This window comes from Acanthochromis polyacanthus, chromosome 1 (genome assembly GCF_021347895.1).
Source record: "Acanthochromis polyacanthus isolate Apoly-LR-REF ecotype Palm Island chromosome 1, KAUST_Apoly_ChrSc, whole genome shotgun sequence".
Lineage (NCBI taxonomy): Eukaryota > Metazoa > Chordata > Actinopteri > Pomacentridae > Acanthochromis > Acanthochromis polyacanthus.
The window spans coordinates 55917057-55940735 of NC_067113.1; the positions used below are offsets into that span (position 1 = coordinate 55917057).

The 23679-nt window shown below is 39.6% G+C and overlaps 1 protein-coding gene across 1 annotated transcript in view; it reads left to right on the forward strand.

Annotated features, from left to right (window-relative positions):
- Positions 1-23679, forward strand: part of LOC110968179 (proton myo-inositol cotransporter) — a 108842-nt gene that overhangs the window by 52682 nt on the left and 32481 nt on the right. Inside the window, exon 4 of the mRNA XM_022218025.2 lies at positions 15075-15183. Within this exon, the coding sequence (XP_022073717.2) occupies positions 15075-15183 (109 nt within the window). The remainder of the gene's footprint in view (positions 1-15074; positions 15184-23679) is intronic.

Genomic DNA, 23679 nt, shown 5'->3' on the forward strand with positions numbered 1-23679 from the left:
CCACACTAAGACGGGAAGTGTGAAAGAAAGTGATCGTCCAATTTGCATGTTTAGTTCAAATCCAGTGTTTGTTCACTACAGAGTGTCTCCCATATGTTTTACAGCTGTTTAAAAATGCATATCACAGCGTTTGTCTCTACTCTCGTCCCTTAGGACAAACTACCCACTGGTTTTGGATCAAACTGGCAATAGCAGCTGATTCTTGCGTGACAGTTGTTGTAACAATCAGTGCATGAGTGGGGTTTACCCACTGAGCTGTCATTTAGAGGCAGGAAATTATTTCATTTCACAACATGAAAAATAGCTTTACCCTTCAGTTTCTTGCTGTTGCCTTTCAGCTAATGACGGACCGCATGTCTGCAGGGAAACCAAACTGACCACTGAATAATACAGTTCTCCTTTGGAAAAATCAGATGGACTTTAAAAATGCATGCGCCTCCATGTCGGGTCCTCAGCTTCCAGGTGTGCCTCTGCTAGTATGAGCTGATTCTGGGTTGTGTAACCAGGCTTTTTTTTAACACCAAATGTGCAAAGTTACAGTCTGACTGCAATTTTATTATGCCTTTTTCCTTCTTTTGACTTCTTTTGTAGCAGTGGGTTACAGAAGTGGACAGAAGCAACACGAGAGACTGACAGGAAAACCTGAAAGCAGCCTCCTGTGCTCTATTGATTGATTTCTTTGATGTGATTAGTTTCAAACTGCTGAGATGGTGGTTTTGTTGACACTCTCACCAAGACTCTGAAGCTTTCTGAAGCGTTGTAAGGTTCAGCTGTGACAGCAGCTCCTTTGAAGAGGTTCAAGGTTTTGTCTTTTTGATATTTTATTGTGCCTCACTGCCTTTTGGTGGTAGAGAACACAGGCTGTATAAAAATCTATCTTTTGGAAAGTTTATTTTTCTGGTTTTTGGGGGTCAGTAGTGGGAATAAGTTCATCTGAAAATCTAGCTATAGAGGAAATATTCTGACTGTTCTGATGGATAAAGACTGGAGTAAAATGAAACCGTTTAATTTTAGTTATCAGAAACGAGGGAGTGTAGAGTGTCATGACTTTCATTGAGGAAGGAAGAACCAGATGCATCGACTGAGTGTCCAAGTGTTTGGAGACTCAACAAGCCATACCTATGGAAAACATAACAACTGATAGCAGCCAGTTAATGGCCTGACAAGAATCAAACTGGGAGGATGGGATGCTTGTCTTTTGCAGTAGCCGTAAAGTTGAAGGAGACATTCTCAGATTTTTCACCAGGGACCAAACCCAGTGTCTGGAGATGTCTATGGACTCCAGACTTCAGACTGTCACTGACTGCAAAGGACTTGCAACCAAATATTAAAAGTGATGATCTGATTTATGATTATGCTAGTTTGGGGCTGCATAGTGACTTGGTGGTTAGCACTGTCACCTTGCAGGTAGAAGGTCCCCGGTTCATGTTTGGGATCTTTCTATATAGAGTTTGCGTGTTCTCCCTGTGCATGCGTGAGTTTTTTTCTCCAGGTTCTTCGGCTTCCTCCCACAGTCCAAAAACATGCTGAGCTTATTTGGTAACTCCAAATTGTCCGTACGTGTGAATGTGAGAGTGCTTGTTTGTCTTTATATGTAGCCCTGTGACAGTCCAGGGTGTCCTCTGCCTTCACCCTAAGTCAGCTGGGATAGACTCCAGCCCCCTGTGACCTTAAGGATAAAGCGGTGTGTAGATAATGGATGGATGGACTATGCTAGTTTGTCCAGTTACTTTTGGGCCCTTAAAAAGGTGGAGGGCACATCTAAAATGTGTTGTAATTCCTATACTGTTCACCTGATTTGCATGTAAATACCCTCAAATTAAAGCTGGAAATCCATGGTGGTGATGTACAGGGGCCTCATTTATAAAACATTGCGTAGGATCCATACTAAAAGTTTGCATACGCCGAAAATCCGAAATGGGCGTATGCCCTTCGCCCCTGATTTATAAAACTGTGCGTAAGCACAGCTGCACGCAATTTCTTTATAAATCACACACCAGCTGGAAGATTGCACAGGTGGATCCACCTCACATTCCGCCCACAACACACCCACATTTTACCATGAATGGTCAATGCAAAGTCACTCATGAATGTATCTGTATATAAATAAGCTGCTGATCCACGGTATTTTACGCAGCGCCGGCCTGCAGTCTTTTCACTGCTGTGCATCAGGATGAATGAATCATGTGTTGACCCAGGCCACCCTGCCACTAAATTTGTTATGATCATGTCCGATGTACAAATAATTTGTACACTGATTGAATTTACATTTTTTCGGTTCACATAGACAAATTCATTTTCACTCGGAGCCCTTACAGCAACATGAGTGCAGTCAGTTACGCCGATTACATTTGGGAAACCGGACATTGCTGCAAATTGCCGTTTAATGTTGGCCTGTTCACCCACAGTGTAAGGAAACCTGATGTATTGACTGGTCATGTTTATTATGTCATCCAAAACAGCTGGCATTATTGCGCTGAGGGATGGTTGTGATATCCCAGACCTTAAGGACATCATTTAACTGTATATCAGACCCAGATAGGATTTAGACAACAAATGTAACTGCATATATTCTTCATATAAAACACATACCTGTCGGCCACTTCCCGCTGGAAGGAGCCGGTGTCGCCAGAAACCCCCAAGTCGTCAGCTCCTGTGTCTGTACTGGGATGGCGTGGTTTCGGCGGGTGGGTTGGTCTAAGACGGCCCAGTTCAGCACATAGATCCAAGAGTACTGCTCTAGGGAATCTGAATCGGCTTATTAGCCAGTCATTGTCATGGGCCAGGAAATCTCTGTGGTCCCTAAAATCTCTCTCCATTCTTAACGTGATCTTCCAGCAATGCCAGCACATCCATTGTGCCACATTATGCACGGCTGTCACCTGCTACTTATCCGCTTGATCAGTGATTGGACTGATTGTCACATGCCTTTTCCAAATTAGTAATCAATCAGTGCCACTCACCGCTCTATGTCATTTGAAGATGGAAGTTTGACATATGAACATAGTTCTGCAAATACAGTCGTAGGCCGAATGGCGCACTATATGAACATCTACAACAATGAGGGTTTATGATTATCCGGCTCTACAAGTCTAATATGTGATGACAATAAAGGATTGAGATCAATCTGGTTTCAATTCACCACTTCACCCTCTGGCACTGCCGTTCCCTCTGTCTCCAAAATGTGCTTAAGCAAGCATCAAAGTTGGCGCACCGCTGTGCACATTCTCACGCCAAGTTTGTTTTTATAAATCACAACGAACACAGCGTACGCCACTTTCTACGCAAAGGTTGTGATTTACGCCACTTTCTAGCCCTGTTTTGTGCGTAAGCAAGCATCAAGGTTGGCGCACCGGTGCGCACATTCTCACGCCAAGTTTGTGTTTATAAATGCCTGTCTTGTGCGTACGCAAGCTTTATAAATGAGGCCCCAGGGCTGTAAATTGTGTCAGTGTCCAAATACTTATGGACCTGACTGCATATCGCTGTTCGTGCTGCAGCAATTTGAATCTTGAATTTTCCGTTGCGAGTCTGGCATTGTTGCACAAATGCAATGCAAAGTCTATGAAGAACACCACTGCACTCAGCAGAACCTTCTATCTGACAGTAATCCTGTATTACACTGATGCTTTAGAGTTTGTGCCTGTTCAATTGTGTGTAAGTAATGTGTGGCAATTCTACCATGCTACTATAATGTGGATAACACATATTAATGTTGAATTACTGTACGCTCCATTGCCGCTCTTGTGTATTTTTCTATCAGACCCTGCTTGTGTGACTCCATTTATCTGTCCATCTAGCCATCCATCTGCCTGTCTGGTGCTCAGCCCCTGGCAACCACTGGCCCCTCAGTACCCTTCGATAAACACAGCTGCTACCCAGCATCTGCACTCAGGAGCCGAAGCTACTGACAAGATTTGATCAGCTCCACTTAAAATGCTGTTTCTCCGTGACGCGACAGGACCTGGGGGATTCTCAATTATTCAGGAAAGAACAGATCAAAGCCTCTGCTTTCCAGAAAGCATTTTAGATTTCGAAAGTCTGTTAGAAACGGATACATTCTCACCTATCAACTATCACTTGCTCAGAAATGATCAAAACAAGGCTCTTAGTCACCTGTATGTGACACGAGAACTGCCTCTGTTACAAGAGCTGTGATTTTCTTCCTCCTCTCATTGCACCGAACCTCCACTCGATCTGCAGGTAGTTATTATTGTTATTATGGATTGAAAAAGAATCCTACAGTGCATAAATAAGTCCTTCTTCAAGTTCTCCAGTGTGCTGAAAACACAATAAAACCTTCTTATCTCTGAGGATCACAGACTATATGTGAGGAACTGGAGGGCAACAGTTCATAGTGCTGTAGCCTCTCTTTAGTTCATTAAAGAAGTTTTTAAAAGATGCAGAAATCTGCTCTGGCACAGAATTTGCAGCCGGTAAGACTGCTGAACCTTGAGCAGTTTGTGGATGTTTTCACACTTCTCCTCAGTGTGGGCTCATTTTTCACGGCATTATAAAGTAAAGCTTGGCTGTGTGCAAAGATGACACATTGTGTTTTCATTCAGTTCAGTCACCTTTAGAGATGTTTTAACCTCTGCACAGAGTCATCGTAGCTGTTTCCAGTGTTTATACTAATCTAAGCCAGCTGTCTCTTGGCTGTAGTTTCATATTTAGCATAGATCTTCTCACCTATTGGCCATTTCAAGCTTTTTGTGTCTGTGTAAGAAGGCCGATACGAATGTTTAAAGCAGAAGTATGCACACGCTATTCTATTCAAACTACAATAGGAACATAGACTTCCCCCTTATATCAAACATGCAGGATATTTCCAAAAGGCTGGCTGTGATTTTTACTTTTTGCAGAATATAGCAGCTACCTATAGATTGGCTTGCAGCACGGTGTCCTGTTGTGTTTCGGCTACATTGACGAACAGCAAAGCAAAGCAGCTTTAAAGTCCAACAGTGACTGCTTCAATTTCAGCTCTTTTACAGATTAATTATAACGTTGTGGATAATAAAGAATCGCCTCACACAGCCTCTCCCCATTTGCTGCATTTGTGTGAAGCTCCGTTTGTTTTTCTAGAGCATGTATGGTCAAGATGGAATGGAAGGGAAATGCTGGAGGATATATTGAAGTATTTGTGCTCCCGATCTGATCCAGGATCCATGTAATATACAGTATTTGAGGTTACCATTATTGGGCTGCACATGAGCTCAGCAGTTAGCACCTTCACCTTGCAGCTAGTAGATCCCTAGTTCATCATTGTGGATCATTTTAGCAAAATTTTATTTTGGAGACTTTTGGAGTCTTTTTGGACATATTTCAAGTCATTTTGGGGAAACTTTTGAGGCATTTTGCAAAGTTTTTGTCATTTTAGCAAACTTTCGTGTTGTTTGAGACATTTTGAGTCATTCCGGTTTGGGATCTTTCTTCATGGACTTTGCATGTTCTCTCTGTGCGTACATGGGTTTTCCCCAGGTTCTCTGGCTTCCTCTCGCTGTCCGAAAACATGCTGAGGTTAATGGGTAACTCTAAATTGTCCGTAGGTGTGAATGTGAGTGTGTCAAGGAGCACCATGACAGAGACTCCAGAGGTTTGATAACCTCAGGTCAGTGAGCCAGTGTGAAACCAAAACAGTGATCTGGATTTTTTTCTCACAGGAAACTAAAAGTAGGCAAAACGGAGTAGCAGTCGGCTACAAACAAAAACGACACAGGACGGAACTGGTGGAGAACACAGATGCAGGACTATATATACACTAATGGGAGACAAGGTTACAAGTGAAACTGATTCGGGCAAATAAAAAAGGACGGAAATGGTGACTAAGGGAGGCAGACTACGACTAAATAAAACAGGAACTAAACTAAAAAAAACCAAGACTATGATACTGGTGGATGATACCATTTAATATCGCATAGAAAAACATGATTCCACATCTTTTAAAATGAGGGAACTTTCACATAAATGCTCAGTGTACCTTTAGGTGTCAACAGAGCTAGATTACATGGTCGGTATCGATGCAAACGGCATCAAAACAGTCGGCGCAGTGAACCTGCGGTGAGAGATCTAATTTCTGTTCCCTCTTAGTCCTAACCTTCTGTTCTGATCTCGACAGCGTGGAGTGTGAGGTGTCATGATCCTTCTCTGATGAGGAAGCGCAGAAGAGGTGAGAAAGACGAGAAGAGGGGAAGTATGTGGAGGAAATAATTAGAGGGGAGATGGCGGCTTGAGGTAGGAGGGCTTCAGATTGCCTGCCCAGACCTCGGTCTTTGATTGCAGCCCGCTCAGTTACATAAATGCGGCCCGCTTCCAGCCACTTACTTCCCCAGGATACTGTGATTGGATTGGATAGAAGGAGCTATTCCTGTCCACCTTAAAAGCAGTGCCGCTTCTCTTTAAAGACTGACTTCTATCTTTCTAATTTCTCCTGAGCTTCCATCAACCAGCCTCACCGGGCCACTTTGTTTCCTTGATAGGCCATCGTTCAGAGGCAGTTTTCCCACTCCTCGTGCTGTTGACCATGTATCGATTCATGGATAGAAATATGTTGACAAATCAATAAGGGAATCAGGTTCCACAAATGGATGCCAGCCAGTGTTCCTGGAAAGCAAACTGTCCTTCCTTTGTTCTTCTTCTCCCACTTCCTCCCCCTGCCGTATATTTCATCACTGTTTTTGAAGCGTGAATAAAAAGACAGTTTTTGACAAGACTCGCGTTGCTAAACGGGGACTATAATTGGAGTGTGGGGGTTGCAATGCAGAAAGAGAGAGAAAAAGATCAGGGTGTTTCCCGAAAGCAGGTAGCCAAGGAAAAGAACTAATTGGAGATTCCTTCAGTGAATATCAGAGAGGAGGAGAAGACGGACGAGCTTCTCATTAAACACACAAGCTGGGCTTCCCTGGTTCACTGTACAAACGAATCGTATTATGGTCTTAGCACTGAAAGCCAGCATTCACTGGAATTGAAAAGCTGATAAGATCATGGGAGAATCAAAGGAGGTGTGAGCAGGTAGTGATGGTAGAAGGATGATCAGAGAACGCCGGTGGGTAGATTGACAGTCGAAAAGAGAGTCGAGCCTTTGTAGTGAGCTTCGTGTTTGCCTTGTGGGGTCTGGTGTGAGTTTTAATCAGTCGGTGCTCTTTTCTCACAGCAACGCTTCCAGCAGGATATGTTTTTTTTTTTCATTATTCATGCATGTAACTGTGTTTCACCATTAAATAAAGAAAGTGTGGAAGCATGAGCACTAGAAAAATATTGTAAACAAATCTGGAAAATTATTAGAATTTTTAGCTAATTTAAATAGATGAACATTGTGTTAGTTTGAGGTCATAAATTGTAAAAAGAAAATATTACCATTTGTAAAATTAATTTTATTTGTACAGTCAACATGTAAATGTTTTATTTTCAATATTAAAGTAGATATTATCGGTAACTTAACAAAACAGGGAATATCTGTAAAATAACAGTTTCATTTCTCAATACTAGAACTACACTTTTTTCATAAAAAATGGCAAATATCTGTAAAACAATAGGAAATAATAAATTTTGTTTGAAAAAAAATCCAAATACATACATTTAAAAGAACGAATTAACAGTTGTGAAAATAGAGGTTTTTGATGTGGAGCTTATTTATAACATTGGACAGTTAAACTGTAAATAAATACTGTTTAAAAACTTAATATTTATAATGTAACAAAACAGGGAATATCTGTAAAAATAGCAGTTTAAAAAATTATTTATTATTTTTACATACCAAATAAACTTTTTTCAAAATAATTGGAAATATCTGCATAATAATGATATTTGGGACTTTAAATAGAGTAAAAAAAAGTAGAATTTACAGTCAGATGAATGATTTTTTTTTTAGTTTTATGGTTAAATAAATGAATACTTTTTATTTGATTTAATTTGATGTCTTTACTTGAGCAAAACGGGGAATATCTGGTAAAAATTGATTACATTTTTACATGTGATTAAAATAAAAATTATGTAATATTATGAAAGTTGGAAGATAGAATGAGTTAATATCTGTAATTTAGGTAAACAGGAAATTGTTTTTAAAATTACAGTTAAACAACTGTTAATGGAGGTTTATTTTTCACAGTGTACACATTAATACATCAGAAGAGAAGGTCCAGTATGTTTGATATTTGAGGGTAAATTGCTGATAATCATGATGCTGCACTGTTTCAAATGAAACAGATGTAAGTGGAAAGGTTCAATGTGGAAAACTAACATGCAATTACTGCAGTGCTATGAGACTTAATCACTGTGCTTGTGGCTGACTGCTAGCCTGCTGGCTTGTTTTTCATTGCCATCCCTCTTTTTCAATATCTCATCTGATTAAATTACAGCTGGATGGTGTTCAGCTGAGGAAATGAAGCTGTGCGCTCGGTGAGTTTGTGTGTTTGTGCACGAGCGTTGCGGCGCACACTCAAGTGAACACGAGCGTGCCTAAGAGGATTGAAAAGTGAATTAGGATGTGTGTGTGCTGTTAGTTTGATGTGTATGTGGAGGAGAAAGAAGACGATGTTGTGTTTGTGTGATTGATTGCATGTGATCGTGTGTTTGGCTGAGCACATTCAGCTCCTCATGCAGCCGCCAGGTCTCGACTCTCTTGGTAGTTGAGTTCGGTTCATGAATCCTGATTTCCCTGTCGGCTAATCAGATAAGAGTCCTTGGGTCTGGTCTCTGCGGATCAGCCAAACGCACTTCACCAGGTTAGTGGCTCGGCCCATAAATGCATCGCTTCCTCCTCGCTGTCTGAGGACAGATCTGCTTCATATTAAATGTTCCCTTCAAAAACAGAAGCTGTCCTGCTCTGTGGAAGCAATAAGTCGCTTATTCAACTGTTGATTTCTGATACAATACATGTAAGTAAAGCAGGTTAAGGGATTTCATCCAACCAGACCACATTCTAGCACTAAAGACTGGAGTAGTCCGGTATTAGAGAATTTCACTTGCAGAAAATTGGACGCACGAGCATTAATTATGAAAATCAGTGCTGCAAAGGATGACTGAGCCTGATTTTTAACCCCCTAAACCTCAAAATTCACTGGCAAGTTTGAAAGGCATGTTGACTTTTGAAAAAAATACCAAAAAAACATAATTTATCACATTAAGAAACTGTGAAAATTGGAAGAAGCATTGGATGTTGAACTTTCAAGCAGTCCTTGAACTACTCACATGTAAGGCACCATTTTCTATGCCTACAACTGGAATGTTTCATCAAAGTCATTTTATTCCATAGGAGTCATTTGAAAACTTGTCAAAACTAAGTTGTTTGTCATAATAAGATTCTACTCGAAATGCTACTAAAAATTCTGCATTTCATGCTGTCAGAAGCGGATTCTTTGGTACTGTTAATGAGGAAAAAACACAAGGATGACCCAGAGTCAAAATATTCATTTAAGAATATTTAGTAAAAACGCATTGGATAGTACAGAAAATACATGCATGCAGACTCCATGTTGATCTAGCTGGCATCAGACTGACTTAAACTAAGACAATATTCCTCTGCATGCAGCTGTTCACAACAAAGAGCGAATTCTAAACTATTACATGAGTTTTTAACTAAGAAGCTGTTGTCTTCTGATTGGTTCACACTGCCGGATGTCTTCAGTCTTCGTCCAACCACAGCCGTCTTCACCCTGTATTGAGAGTACTTTGCATGTGTGTGTATGTGCCTGCCTGAGGTGTGACTTCCTGTGAGCTTTGCACAGACTACAACTCAGCTTTCTGCAGACAACAGGTCTGAACTTCTTGCTCAATTTATGCTGAGCTTTGAGTTTTATTAATTCAGCTTATTAAATTTATATTTCATAATAGTACAACAATATCAATAAATTAATTATTTGTATAAGGCGGATTAATCTGATTTTATCCCTATTTTAATCTAGGATCCTCATAGGTTAATATAAGATTTCTATGCCTGTCCCCAATTTACTGTTAATTTAAGACATTGTTGATTACATTTTCTTTTAAGTATTTTTCTTATGAACATTATATTTTAATCTTAATTCCCCAATATTGTTTTATGGTTTAATACTTTAACTTTTATTCTTGTTTAAACATCTAGCTGTTGTTTGAACCTTTTGCCCTGTCTCTGTCCTCTGTGAGTACGTGACAAGTTGCACATCTCTGTAACCGCAGACCCCCCTCTTTCTTCCAGGTATTGCATAGTTTTAACGGATGTTCTTTATTTTTAATTTAAAACTGTCACCTGTCCACGCTAAACTGCCATCCTAGATGTTATTCTTATTTCAGTTTTTCAGTTTGAAGCGATGGGGAGAGTTTTCCCCTCAGCTCTTTGAAAGGTCAGTTGTAACCACAAGCCTTTAGTCAAGTGGAGCATCAAGCATTTACCTTAAACACACTTTCCTTTAAGTTAGATGTTGAAACTTGCACAACCTGCTTAGATCAACACTTTTCCAGGTTATGAGCTAGAACTCAAACATGCATTCATAAGCACTTTATTACATTTTATTATAGGGTTAATACAAGTTGCAAGCACACATAATATGATCAACGAAGGTTAATGATGAATATAAGTAATAAGTAAAAGAGTAATTAAATGATGATTGTAAGTAATGAATAAAAGTAATAACATGATGATCATGAGTAATAAGCAAAAGTAATTAATATGATGATTGTAAGTAAAAGTGATAAAATGATGATCATAAGCAATAAGTAAAAAGTAATTAAAATGATGATTATAAGTGATAAGTAAAAAAGTAATAAAATGATGACTGTAATTGATAAGCAAAAGAGTAATTAAAATGATTATAAGTAATAAGCAGAAAGCAATAAAAACATGATAGTTTAATACATATGTAAAATGAATATTCCCCACAATGCTTCAGTCGTGATGCCATTAGTGACTCAGCTGCAATCAACAGTCACATCACAAAAACTCAGGAACTTTTGGGCTGAACTTTGGCCAGTGTTTACACAGAGAGTATACTAGACAAGTATGAAAACACATTGAAAATGTAAATCGTAAAATATTTACAGGATGCAGACTAGTACATGTTGATGCCAGATTTTTTCAATTTTTGTGATAAATAATGAAAGAAATTCAACTTTTGTTCATTTTATTGCATTAGAACTGCATCCTGCACAGAAGATATTTTTAGTTCTATATTTCTAGTCATGCTTGAACTGTTTCCATAGAGGTACAGGACTTATACTGCAGGGAAAAATGGAACCACAATGAGTGAAAATGTGACAGGAGCAAATAAACGTGGGGTTTAGAGTGCATAGAAAAGAAAAACGGTCTATATTAAGCTACTCTGCCACACTGGTTTGTTTAGTCCGACGAAGCCTCACAGCGTCGTTTGTATTTCTATGTTTAACTTAACACCCTTGAATCGGAGGTGTAATTATTCAGTGTAGATACACAAATATGTGGAGTGGGTGGATGCTAACGTGTCAATGCTAATAGTAAATATGATGACATTATAGTAAATGGTTTCCATATCTTATTTTTTAGCAGTGCCATTTAGAATTAGAATTATATTGTGACACAAAACTAATTACATTCCAGCAATAGGGATTTTTTTACGTGCTTGTCTGAATGTGTACTTTGTAAATTGTAAATGTGAAGTAATATGCAGATTTGCTGTGGATTTGCTCCTCTGGCACTAGATTAATTAAAAAAAGGAGACTCATGCACTCCAGAAAGGGACATATTCCCACAACTTAATTTAAAAAATTGTCTAATTTACTGTTTTTGATCAGCTAAATGATAAATTTAATGATTTTAAATACATCATGGAGGGTTAAATTGTGTAAATTATTTTTGATGGGTTGAGTTGACATCATATTGTAACAAATCAATATTGTTTGTACAATAAATGCAAAATTCTGCATTAGTTGATTTAAAACTAAATGCAAGTTGATGTAACTTCATAAAGTTAGATTACATTTACATTTTTTTTGCATCTTTTTGAGTTCAGGATTTCAAGTTTAAGTTGATTAAAAATATCTTTAATTGTGGAGGAAAAGCTAATTCCTCTAACTCAACGTAGTTTGTTGGTTGAACACAAGCTCATTAGAAATTTTCATAACTCCAAAATACTGATGCAGTTTTTAATGATGAGCCACAACATTAAAATCACTGACAGGTTAAGTGCAACATGATGGAAATGTTCTGCTACTAACACATACCGCCTATAAGCATGTTTCTGATATTGTCCAGCTGGATAACATCAACCTTTAGAAATAAATGCAGAACCTGTTGGTGTAAGACGCTCATCAAAGGGATGTTAAATGGAAGCTAAATGGAAGATTTTATGGTGAAAAAAGCTTGTGAAAATTGCCTGTAATCTCTTTAAAAGGATGCGAAATGTGGCATCTGCTGTGAAAATCGGACAAATAGGTGAAAGTTAAAAAGCTTCTTTCGGGTTTGAAAGGACTGGATGTTGATGTCTGACAGGCGGCGATCAAAAGGAAGGTTGAAGTGTGTTTGTGTGTCAGCGGGAGCTTCTTGACAGAGTCTGGTCTGCCTTGTCGCACAGCTAAAGGAGATGTTCGCTGGTCCAGAAGCCTCCCACACACAGCTGCTCCCAAATAATCAGCCCGAGTGTGTCAGCTCATATGTGCCGCCACGTTTGCATTCGTATGATGCTTCTGTTGGCATCCTGACATCACCTGAGTGCGATCGGTTTGGATTTTCATGTGTTTTTGTGCATCTTTATCCCAGAACTCCACGCCTGTCCAGCCCTCCTCTCATCCCATTAAGACTTTCTCCTCCCTGAGGACCAGAAAGTCTGTGTGTGCTGGAGATCACAGTCTGGCTCAGTTTACAGAGCCAAGTGGGACTCCACAAAGCCAAAGCCAAATTCAAATATTTGTCTCTGCCCACACTTAGCCATCTGAAAAAAGCAGGAAAAAAAGGGGCCGATTCTGTGCGACGCTGATCCTCAAAAGACTTCAACATATCATGTTAGAAGACTTCAGTAGGTCATATGGTTGCTGTTGGTTTGAGGGCTCATTGACACTGACATTATGCCAGAATTTTAAATGTATTATGAAAATGCATGTCCTTTGGGAATATGAAATTATATGTTAAAGCTGATGGTCCCATTAAATTAAATTGGTTTTGTGCTGTTCCCAGAAGCATTCTGACATTTTGAAAAGTGGTTTGACACCCCTCTGTGCAAGTCAAGTCTATTTATATGCCACTTTTTATACCCAAAAGCAACCTTAAATGATTTAGAGTGAACAGGCAAAGGCACAAGAAACAAGTCAAAGCCAGAAAGCAAAAAGACATAGCATTGAAACAATGTGACTTCAAAGATAATAATTAGTTAAAAGCAACAAGTGGGTCTTTACCTTGGACTTGAGGTAGTCAGAATTGTCTTGAGCAATTGCTCAAGACAATTCTGACAATTCTGACAATTCTGGGGGATTCTTCTGGCAATTTGTTCCACAATTTGAGCATTATAGACGTTAAAAGTACGTAGCTTTAGTTTCAACTCTGAGAACCGCTAGTAATCCAGAACCAGCTAACTAGAATAACAACCAATATTAAAGGTTCCATATTTTTCTCCTTTTCAGCAAACTAATTAAATGTCATATGTCTTCAGAATGTGTCTTTCAAGTTTATAGCTAAAAATGCTGCAAAGATGGTTCGTTTCACAATGCCTGTATAACTCCTGGTTTTCCAAATAGGCTGGTTCAGTGTTTGTAGCTTTACATGCAACTGAGCTGCTGCTGACCACGCCCCCTTCAGGAAGAAGACTCTCTCTGCATGGCAACACAGATTTAAATGAATGTGTCTCTGTGGGTTTATTTCACGTGAAATATCCTTGAATTCACAGTTTTTACCTCTTCTAACCGCATGTTAAGTTTGTCAGATAACGCTGCAGTAAAAAAATAAGTAGCTTAGTGGTGCAGAGCAGCAGCTTGGAAACAATTCTGAAGTGATTGTCAGTTAACATGTCTTACTGGGCTGTATTTCAGTCAATTTTTCAAACTTGTCCTGTTTTCTGACAACGTAAACTGAAAAATATGTGAATGAGAACGGCTTTATTGGGAATCCAGCTGTATTGAAATGCAGTAAATATGAGCACAGAGAGCAGGAGAGAAGCAAACAAATGTAACTGATCAACAGCCAGGTAGCTTGTCAACTTAGCTAAGCACAAAGCATGCAAGCAGGAAGCAACAGCTAGCAGACTTTCTAGCAGCATCTCTCAAAGTCTCAGATGGCATGTTATGTTTTGTTGGCTTAATCGATACAAAAGCCAAAGAATAAAAAGAAACTGTTGAAGTTGTACAGGAAGTTCTGAGCTATTTCTTTGCCTCCTGGAATCTTTGTGCTAAGCTAACCAAATTTGCTTTTGGAAATAGCCTCACCAAGTCCTATTTGATGCAGAATCATAAAAAACGGTTATGTCAATGTCATAGTAATAGCAAATACACTGAATACAGTAATAACATGGAGCTTTAACCAGGGGTTCATAAGTACTAAAGAGACATAACAGTTCATGTAGTTGAAGTTAATTTATTTCACTCTTTCACTCTCTTTTGAAAGTATTTTTGGTTGCCTATTGAGTTGTTGTGTTGCAGTAACTGAGTGGAGACTAGAGGCTTCTCTGTGCACACCTGATAAGCTAGCATCTATTCTAGGCTTTTACGGAAAACGGGTAAATTCTAATATCTATCGGTGAGCGGATATTAAGCAAGTACTGAAATGTAATTTAATGTCTAATTTTGATGCAATTTGTACATTAGCAGGAATTAGCATAACATTAAGTCAAAGCAGTGCTGTGTTTATTTGAATATGAAAGTGCAACAAAGATACTTAGTCCCTAAAATAAATAAATAATTGTGGTCTAACCCTGATATGAATCTTTTCCGACGGTGTGTAATGTTTCTCAGCTGTTTGGTCCCATCATGAAATCTTTGTCACAACAAATGTGTTTGTACGTTAAAGTCGACTTCATGCAGCAGCTGGAGGATTGTTTGCCTTTTTCTGAACTAAACTCTATTAAAGCCTGCGTATGTATTTCTCACTGAAGTCGTGCTGAGTTTTAAATTAATTTCCTCTGTGCCTTGGCTTGTGTCTCCAGATGGCCCAGTGATCTGGCGGATGCTGACCTACCCCGCGACTCGTCGAGCCCTCCTGGTGGGCTGCGGTCTTCAGATGTTCCAGCAGCTTTCAGGAATCAACACGGTCATGTGAGTTACAAACGTCGGCCGACTTTCAGCTCCGGGTTCTTCTCCTGGTTGTGCCAGAACAACAGACTGGATGGAGTCTGCAGTGATCAGCATGAAATGGGGGGATAATGGTCCCATTTGTAGTGTGAAGCGTGCAGCTGTTTGGGCTTCAAGTGTTTACGATGGGATGGCAAGTCAGTTCACACAATTGGCGCACAATTGAAAACAATTTATGGTGACTTGTAATGTTCCTGCATCATTTATACGTCCTTGTGGTATCTTTAGACTGTGGATCTGTTACTGGAAGCATTGTGTCAATCAGCTTCACACCAAATACGTTGACTGGGCTAATTGTTGGTGCTGCTGATTATGAATTAGTTAGCAGTAAGTTTTTAGCTTACAGTCCTGCATAAAACATTTAACTTCAACATTAAGGAAAGTCCACACACAAAGAATTGCTGACATTCTGAACATTCACCACATTATTCACCATTTATCAAATCATCATTAAGTGGTCCTTTAACGCTCTGTAAAGAACAAAACACTAAAATTAGAGTAAAATACACTAATTCAAGTGCAAAACGAATACATTTTCAATATATTTTAGTTACTATGATCAAAAATCTTCAAAAAACTCTAGAGTTAAATGTTTTGGGGGGAAATAGTTTTCTTTTACTGAATTATTACAACCAAATGCCTTTAATAAACTGGCAAACCCAAAAATTCTGCACTGAACCTTTTTTTTAAAAACAGACTTGGCCTCCGATAAAGTGTTAAAACACATTCAAGATTGTTAAATAATTGTAATTTTTTTTGGGAAGACAAATAAAATGCACATCATTACTGTTTCCAAAACAATTTTCTTTCATTTATTCGGATAAAATTTTATATTATCAAACAATGTTACACAAAAAATTCTGCATAGCATCCCTGGAGGAGCTGAAAAATTAAAAATGTCCTTTTCTCTGTGCTACAACCCTTCTCATGGATGGTTTTATTTCCATAAATACCTAAAGCTAATATGGTAAAATATAAGCAGCCATTAGAACAAGCAGAGCTCCAATAGAAAAACTGTGCTGACAGTATAAGACTCCTCAGACATGCTTTTTATCCACATCTTCTCCAGTATAGATAATCTACGAAATAAAGGTCATGCAAAACCTAAAATCTCTTGCAGAGGGGGCAGCCTGTTTGAATGATTCAACCTGAAGAGTAGCTCTTTAAAAAAAAAAAAAAAAAAAAAAATTGGATGTAATGAGAAAGTTTTGCTTGATTTCTACCCAGAATTACAGAGTTTGAATGTAAAAGTACACATTAATATACAAGGAATAAGACAGTATGGGGACATAGCTTTAAATACAGAGCAACATAGTTGTAATTTTCGGTACATTTTATGTAATTTAGGGCAACCAAAAAAGTGTAAATAATATAATATGTGTATATAAAGTTTCTGCAAAAGAGTTGAAATAATTATAATTTGACAATACTGGCATAGAACTTAAAATATTTTTTTGGTGGCTAACTTACCGATAATGTTATATACTTTTCTATAGAATGGGGGGGCAGAAAACCGCCATGAAATTTTACAAATATTTAAAGGGATTTTTCACCCCGTGCAGAAAATGCAAGAGAAAAAACACTGACCAGTGACACTTTAAACTGCGTCCAGCTGTCATTTCTTTTTCCAGACACTGCACCGCTAAGTCGTTACCATTACTACATCACATAGCAGCTGAAAAGGAAAGTTCAAGTGTGTTTTTTATCTCTTTCACCCTCAGGGTTAATCCAAACAATGATGATACATGACACCGAATCTGCGTGTCGCCTGCCATCCCGTCGGACGCGGCAGATCCAGACAGATGTATCTGGTTCAGCGACACAATAATAAATCACAAAACATTCCTCTCATCCTTCGGAACACATCACACACTGGGGAGCCTCGTTGCATTACTGCCCAACCACCTTTTCCTCTTTTATTCTTTTTTATCTCTCCATCTGAGGCAGGCAAGATTGTGTCATCCGTCTCTGCCTCTCCTCCCCTTTGAGATGAACTGTATTGCCGGACTCTGTAAACAATCTGTGGCTGTGTGCTGTTGCCTGGCAACCGGTGGAGGTGAGAGGCAGGAGGATAAAGCGTGCGATTCTTTACGGGTGTGTCAGCACACATGTGAGGCTGGGTGGCGTGAAATGTGACACTATGAGCTTTGATTTCTGCACATGCGCACTTGAATGATGTGAATGAGTGAGATGGATGGATGGACGGATGAATGGAGGATGGACGGATGAATGGATGGACATTTCAAACATGTAAAACCACAGTATGTGCTGGAAGTATTTCTAGTTAAACCAAGCAGCTGTTTCCACTGTTAACACAAGATATCAACACATTTCTATTATAATGACCGCTTGGGACAACAACAAATTATTCTACCAAATGAATCCTGTTCAACTGGAATAACTACCTTTCAAGCTGAAGTTCTTTCAAATCGGAAACCCCTGATGTTTGTACAACGACAGGTAGCTCATGGTGCAGTTATATTTTATGTTTGTTCAGAGAAGCAGATACATGCAATTTTTATTTTTTCATTTTTTAAAAATGTTTTTGAAAACGTAAGGCTGCAGTGGCAGTCACTGAAACTTCACGCTGCCTTAGAGACAGGGATAGAATGGTGAGAGAACGAAGGTGAGGTTGGAAGGAAAGTTAGACTGGTGAAAGGAGGGATGAGGGTTGGTCAGGTGGAGTCGTGGATAGTCTTTAGCCTTGATCGACTGGGTGAATCTCTGCCTCTTCGCCCTCTGGTGTTCTCTAAGATCTCAACAGGCAGCATCAAAGGCTTTCTACAGCTCTGAGGAATGAGAATGGGAGTGGTGAATGTTCATGGAGAGGTGAAGGTGAAGGCCTCCTCTACCTTGCTACTGTGGCTGCATGTCTTCAACCGCTGCATGTCTTCTTGTCTTTCTCTGCCTTCTGTCCTTTTTGTTCCGTTTTCGGCTTATCTTTTTCTGTCTTATCTTTTTTTTTGTCTGACAAAGCTGAAAAGGCTCCTGTACTTTTTTCTTTTTCTTATTCTCAAGTTCTTCTTTCTCTTCCTTCCATGGCTCTTTTCATCTTGCAAGCTGTTGGTTTCAGGCTCCACTTCTTTTCCCTCTCAGCCTTCAGGAGTTCTTGTGGATGGTCAGAGGGAGGAGATGGAGAAGTGAAGGTAGAGATGTGGGGAAGGTAGAGGAAGCTACTGACCGACAAGCAGCCTCCTCCACCTCGCTGTTGTGGTTGCATGTCTTCAGTGCAACCAGCTCCAACAGCCTTTTTTCTTCTTCGCTTTCTCTTCCTTCTGTTCCTTTTCCTCATCCGGCTTAGTCTTTTCTGCCTTGTTTTTTTTTTTCCTCTGAAAAACCTGAAGAGGCTCCTGCGGTTTTTCTTGATTTCATTGAGCTCTTCTTGCTCCCCTTCTGTGGTTGTGTTTTCCTCTTGCTGGTTGATGGTTTCAGCCTCCACTTCATCTTTGTTCACAACGTAGTTTAAAACTCTTAATCTGTCACTCGTCTTTTTAAATTCTCTCACTTGACTGTGTATTTATCCAACTCTATAACCAGCAGAACTCAGTGTGCCACAGCTCCACCTTTCCTGCCTCCCTGGCTTTCATACCTGCCAATCTCCTCATGTCTCCGAAAAGGTCTGCCTGCTGGTTTATCTGCGTCTGGAGTGACCCTGTTTGCACCGATCATCAATATGTTTCCGTTATGTTTACATGTGCTATTAAAATGTGTCTCCGGTCTACAAATTAAAATCCGATTGCCCTTTCATGTGCAATAGAAGATACTCCTGCCCACTGCGGTGATAATTACATCCTTCAGAACTGACATTAAAAGACCTCACACTGCTGACAATCAATTTCTGACAACATGTCTCTGTTTGACTGCGAAGGAAAATTTTGTTTTGCTCCTACAAGTGTACTACATGCTTGGTTATGCTCACTTATTTGGACTAGTTAGATTAAATGTGAGCAGAGATTTTCTAATAATTTCATTAAGTGTTCCAAAGTTAGTGGATCACACAGTATGAATGTTACACAGTTTAAAAACTGTGATAAATTTAGGAGTTTTCTTGTCTTAACAGGTGCAACAGGAAAGTGAGGAAACTGTCAAACAGGCTCTGGCCACCCAGGCAGCATCGATGGCTGATCACAGTTCTCATAATTACAAGTTTTAGAGCTTCAAGTCATAATTAAGATGAGGAAAGTCACATTTTTCTCAGAGTTCATATTTATATTTAATATAATACAGAAGTGCCTGAAAAGAGGACAGATGTGGGTGTTTTATATCAGCCAAAGTTTTAGTGTGATTAAAGATCCATATTATACCTACCGCTATCGCACATTGTAGAAGATGAAATTATTGAACTCCTTTTAACTATGTATTGTACATTTAGTAACGTGTGAGCAGGCAACATATCGTAGGAAAATTCAAAGACATTATGAAATGAGGATATTATATATGAAGACAAAACTTATCATCCATTGAGAAATTTTATCCTAAAACCTCTGCAACTTCTGAAAACTTCCACCTGATTTGAAGGCATATTGTGTATAATTAGTTCACATAGGAAAAACCACAGAAGTAAAGAAAATTTCAGTATGCATACTAACAAACGGATTTTAGCATGTGCTCATAATGGACTCTTGTCTAACAGTACGGGGCTTAAAAGAAATGGAGGAGCTACATGTAACTGTGAAGAATAAAAATAAATGACAGGTGGTGATGATGACAGATGTGACGTAAAAGAGTTCAAGTGTACATCTGTGGAAAATAATTGGGAGCACTCTTCCACTCTCACAGTTCCATAGATGTCTAGTGGTGTGCCCATTGCTTCAATTTCTATAAAATTTTAAAAAAAAAAACATTTTTATTTATGTTAAACACAAAAGTAGCACACAGGTATGTGGTATATGATGTGCAAAAATTAGTTTTACAATTGATGATCATGAACTCGAGAGTTAACTACTATACCACCATACATATACAGTGGTTGTCAAAAGTACATAAGTGTTGTTCTACTTTGGACATTTTCTCCTTTTGTTATTTCCAGCATTGAGTCATGATGAATTCAAATTAATACATTTGTGAAGACTTTCTTTTGGACACGAATTCAATAAAGAAGCTTTTTTTGTGTGTGAAAGTGAAAACAGATTGCTACAAATTAATGAAAAATATAAAATGCAAATTAAGTGACGATCAGACACTAGACAGTGTTTGGTGGACATCAGTCACTGCATGTCATCACAAACACACCATACCCACTGTGAAGCATGGTGGTGGCAGCATCATGAAGTGAAGCATGGTGGTGGCAGCATCATAATCTGAAGCATGGTTGTGGTGGCAGCATTATGATTTTGGGTTGTTTTTCACTTGTAAAGGTAGAGGGTAAAAAATCCAAGAAGAAAACCTGATACAGTCTGCAAGAGAACGTTGACTTGAGAGATTTGTTTTCTAGCAAGACAATAAGACCTGGCAAACAAGCAAACCCACACAGACATTAAAGGAGATCAAGACTTTTCATAGGCACCGTACTGTGTAGACAGACAGAAATGCGAATTTGTATGATGCTATCAGATGATAGAAGTGTATCTGAGCACTGGCTGGATCTTGCTTTTCGACACACTACATGGAGCAGTCCTCTATGCTGAATAATAAAAAGTGAAAGATTTTGGACACTGAGGGCAGCTGGTTGACAGGTGAGGAAAGACTGGGTCAGACAAACCCACAGAGAGAGCAGGGACAGACAGAGTGGAAGTGACAGTTTGAGACTACAGCTGTTACCATGATGATAGTCACCCTGCAGTGGCAAATATAATATACTGAAGAAAAACACAAAGCCAGCATATATTAGTTCATTAAATTGTACGTTGTTGTTTTTGTTTTTTTTAAACGTAAGGGAATAATATCTGTCGTTCCAACATATTGCTTCTCTACAATTTGACATGATGATAACGGACAGTGGTCATCAGCAACAAGCACAGAGTTAATGAGGTTGTTGATGTTGCTTGTGGAACGATGTCCAGCTCTTCCTGAAGGGTTTGGTCAACATTTTTAAGAACAGGATTTAGTTATCAGACATCCAGTGCAGGGCTGCTCAGTGGAGTAGTGGTTAGCACTTTCGCCTTGCAGCAAGAAGATCCCTGGTTCGAATCCCGGGGTGGGCCTGGGATCTTTCTGCACGGAGTTTGCATGTTCTCCCTGAGCATGCGTGGGTTTTCTCCGGGTACTCCGGCTTCCTCCCACAGTCCAAAAACATGCTGAGGTTAATTGGTTACTCTAAATTGCCCGTAGGTGTGAATGTGAGTGTGAGTGAGTGTTTGTCTGTATATGTAGCCCTGTGACAGACTGGCGACCTGTCCAGGGTGTCCCCTGCCTTCGCCCAAGTCAGTTGGGATAGGCTCCAGCACCCCCCGCGACCCTAGTGAGGATAAAGCGGTGTATAGAGGATGGATGGATGGATGGACATCCAGTGCATCCCAAAGTTGTTGGATTGGTGAAATGTCTGGAGGGAAAGCAGGCCATTGTAGGATTGGTACATGCTGAGCAGCTATAGGAAAATAGTGTATATTCTGGTAACATGAGGAAGTTTGTTGTCTTGTCGAAACCCAATCTCCAAAAAATTCCATTCCTATACAACTATACTGCATTCTCAATTATGTTTTAAGAGAAATGTATTTTGTGTCATTTGTACGGAATCACAAATACATTTCTAATATTTATTTTACTGCTTTACTGTTGCTCCTTTGCAGATAGGGTGGACCTTGTCAATCTGGTAACTTATAAAGTGAAGGAAAAGCACTAATATTTGGTGAAATGGTCATATCTGAATCCAAACTATTTTCTGAACTTTCACCAAGTACTTTTGGTGCCTAACCTTAACCAAGCTTCTAAAATGTGAAAGGGTCTGACAAAGTTAGACAAAATGGCACTCAAGACTGAGACTGATAGTCTTTCGTCCATCGTGGAAGGTGAATCCTGGTCTTCTAGATCAAATTCAAGTCTCTGGTTTAGGGTTCCATCCATATGAATTTTGTGGTTCTTCCCAATTACCACCTCTACATTGACACTACAGGTGGCTCATTATATTTATTTCAGAATAAAATCATATTGTAATTGCGAACACAGGTTAGTTGCATAGGAACCTAATTTTGCGGAGACAGGGTTGTGATGGCGGCGAATGGATAGAATAACCGTGATTGTGAGAATTTCATCTCGATGTTGTTGGACATTTAGATTGCCATCAATTAATTTCAGACATTTTCTTTGTCCATGGTGTTTTCCTGACCATACATCACTCCTCTACATTAACAATATTGACATCCACACATAATGTTCCCCTGTATTATCTCAAATGCAAGATCTGCCGTTTGCTGGTATCCACTGGAACTGATTACAACACTGTTCTCGCGTTTCATCAAGGCTGACTGTGGTTAAAAAAAAAGATCCCAAAAACACCGTTTAGACGATTCCTCCCAGTCTGAGCAGATATCGTCTGGTTGTACATACAAACAACTTCATCAACAGTCTCTGTTTGCCGATCACAAACAACGCCCCAGATTGAGATGGACGATCCTGGGCTTGAGTTGTGACATGTGGTCTCGGGCCATGTGGCAGATTGTCAGTCGTACCGTGCTGTCTGAAACAATCTTTTAGACGACTAATGGTGAAGTTGTCGACATTCAAGTGTCTGGCTGCAGCCCTAACTCACATGCCAGCATCCAACATGCCATCTCTTGTTTTTCTCTTGTCATTTGTGGCACCGTCTCATCACACTATATCTTCTTTTAAAGCCCAAACATGTATTGGGTGTAGTTGAGAATTTGTCAGTAAAAAATTCCAAAAACTCCTTTAATGTGCATCTGTACTGCACGTTTAATCGTTAAAGATGCCTGTTTGTTCCAGCACTCATGCTGCTCCCCTGTGTGCTCCTTACCTCTGCAGACTTTGCCAGCCTTCCTGCCAACCACCTGCCTTTTAGCTCCCATGCAAAGCTGCCAGGATAGCCCTATTAGCTGCCGAGATATAAAGGAGGTCTGAGGAGCCGGTAAATCAGCCGGGCTTAGAGACAAGCTCCCCTCTCCCTGTCCCCAGCTGCTTTCCCTGATTAAACCACCGGGCTGGCTTGGTAAAAGAAGAAAAAAGGGCAGCGAGAGGAGCTGGCAGACAGGCAGAAAAGAAAAAGAAATGCAAACCAAACTAGAAAAGCACATATTGGCTGTCACTCGGCTCTAACAGCGCGACACTGACAGGAACGGATTGACAAGAGTTCACAGATTTTTTTCTTCCTCTCGAAGTCAAATGTGCTCACACACAGAGTACATTGGAGTCCCTGTTAACATACTCTCCCACATCAGTGAAATTTCTACCAAAAAATGATTCACAGCGAAGGCAAAAGATCAACTTAAGCTGTAATCGAAGAGCCGATTCATCCGATAGCATCTTGACAAGCTCGCAGACCATTTGTTACAGTCGGTTAACAGA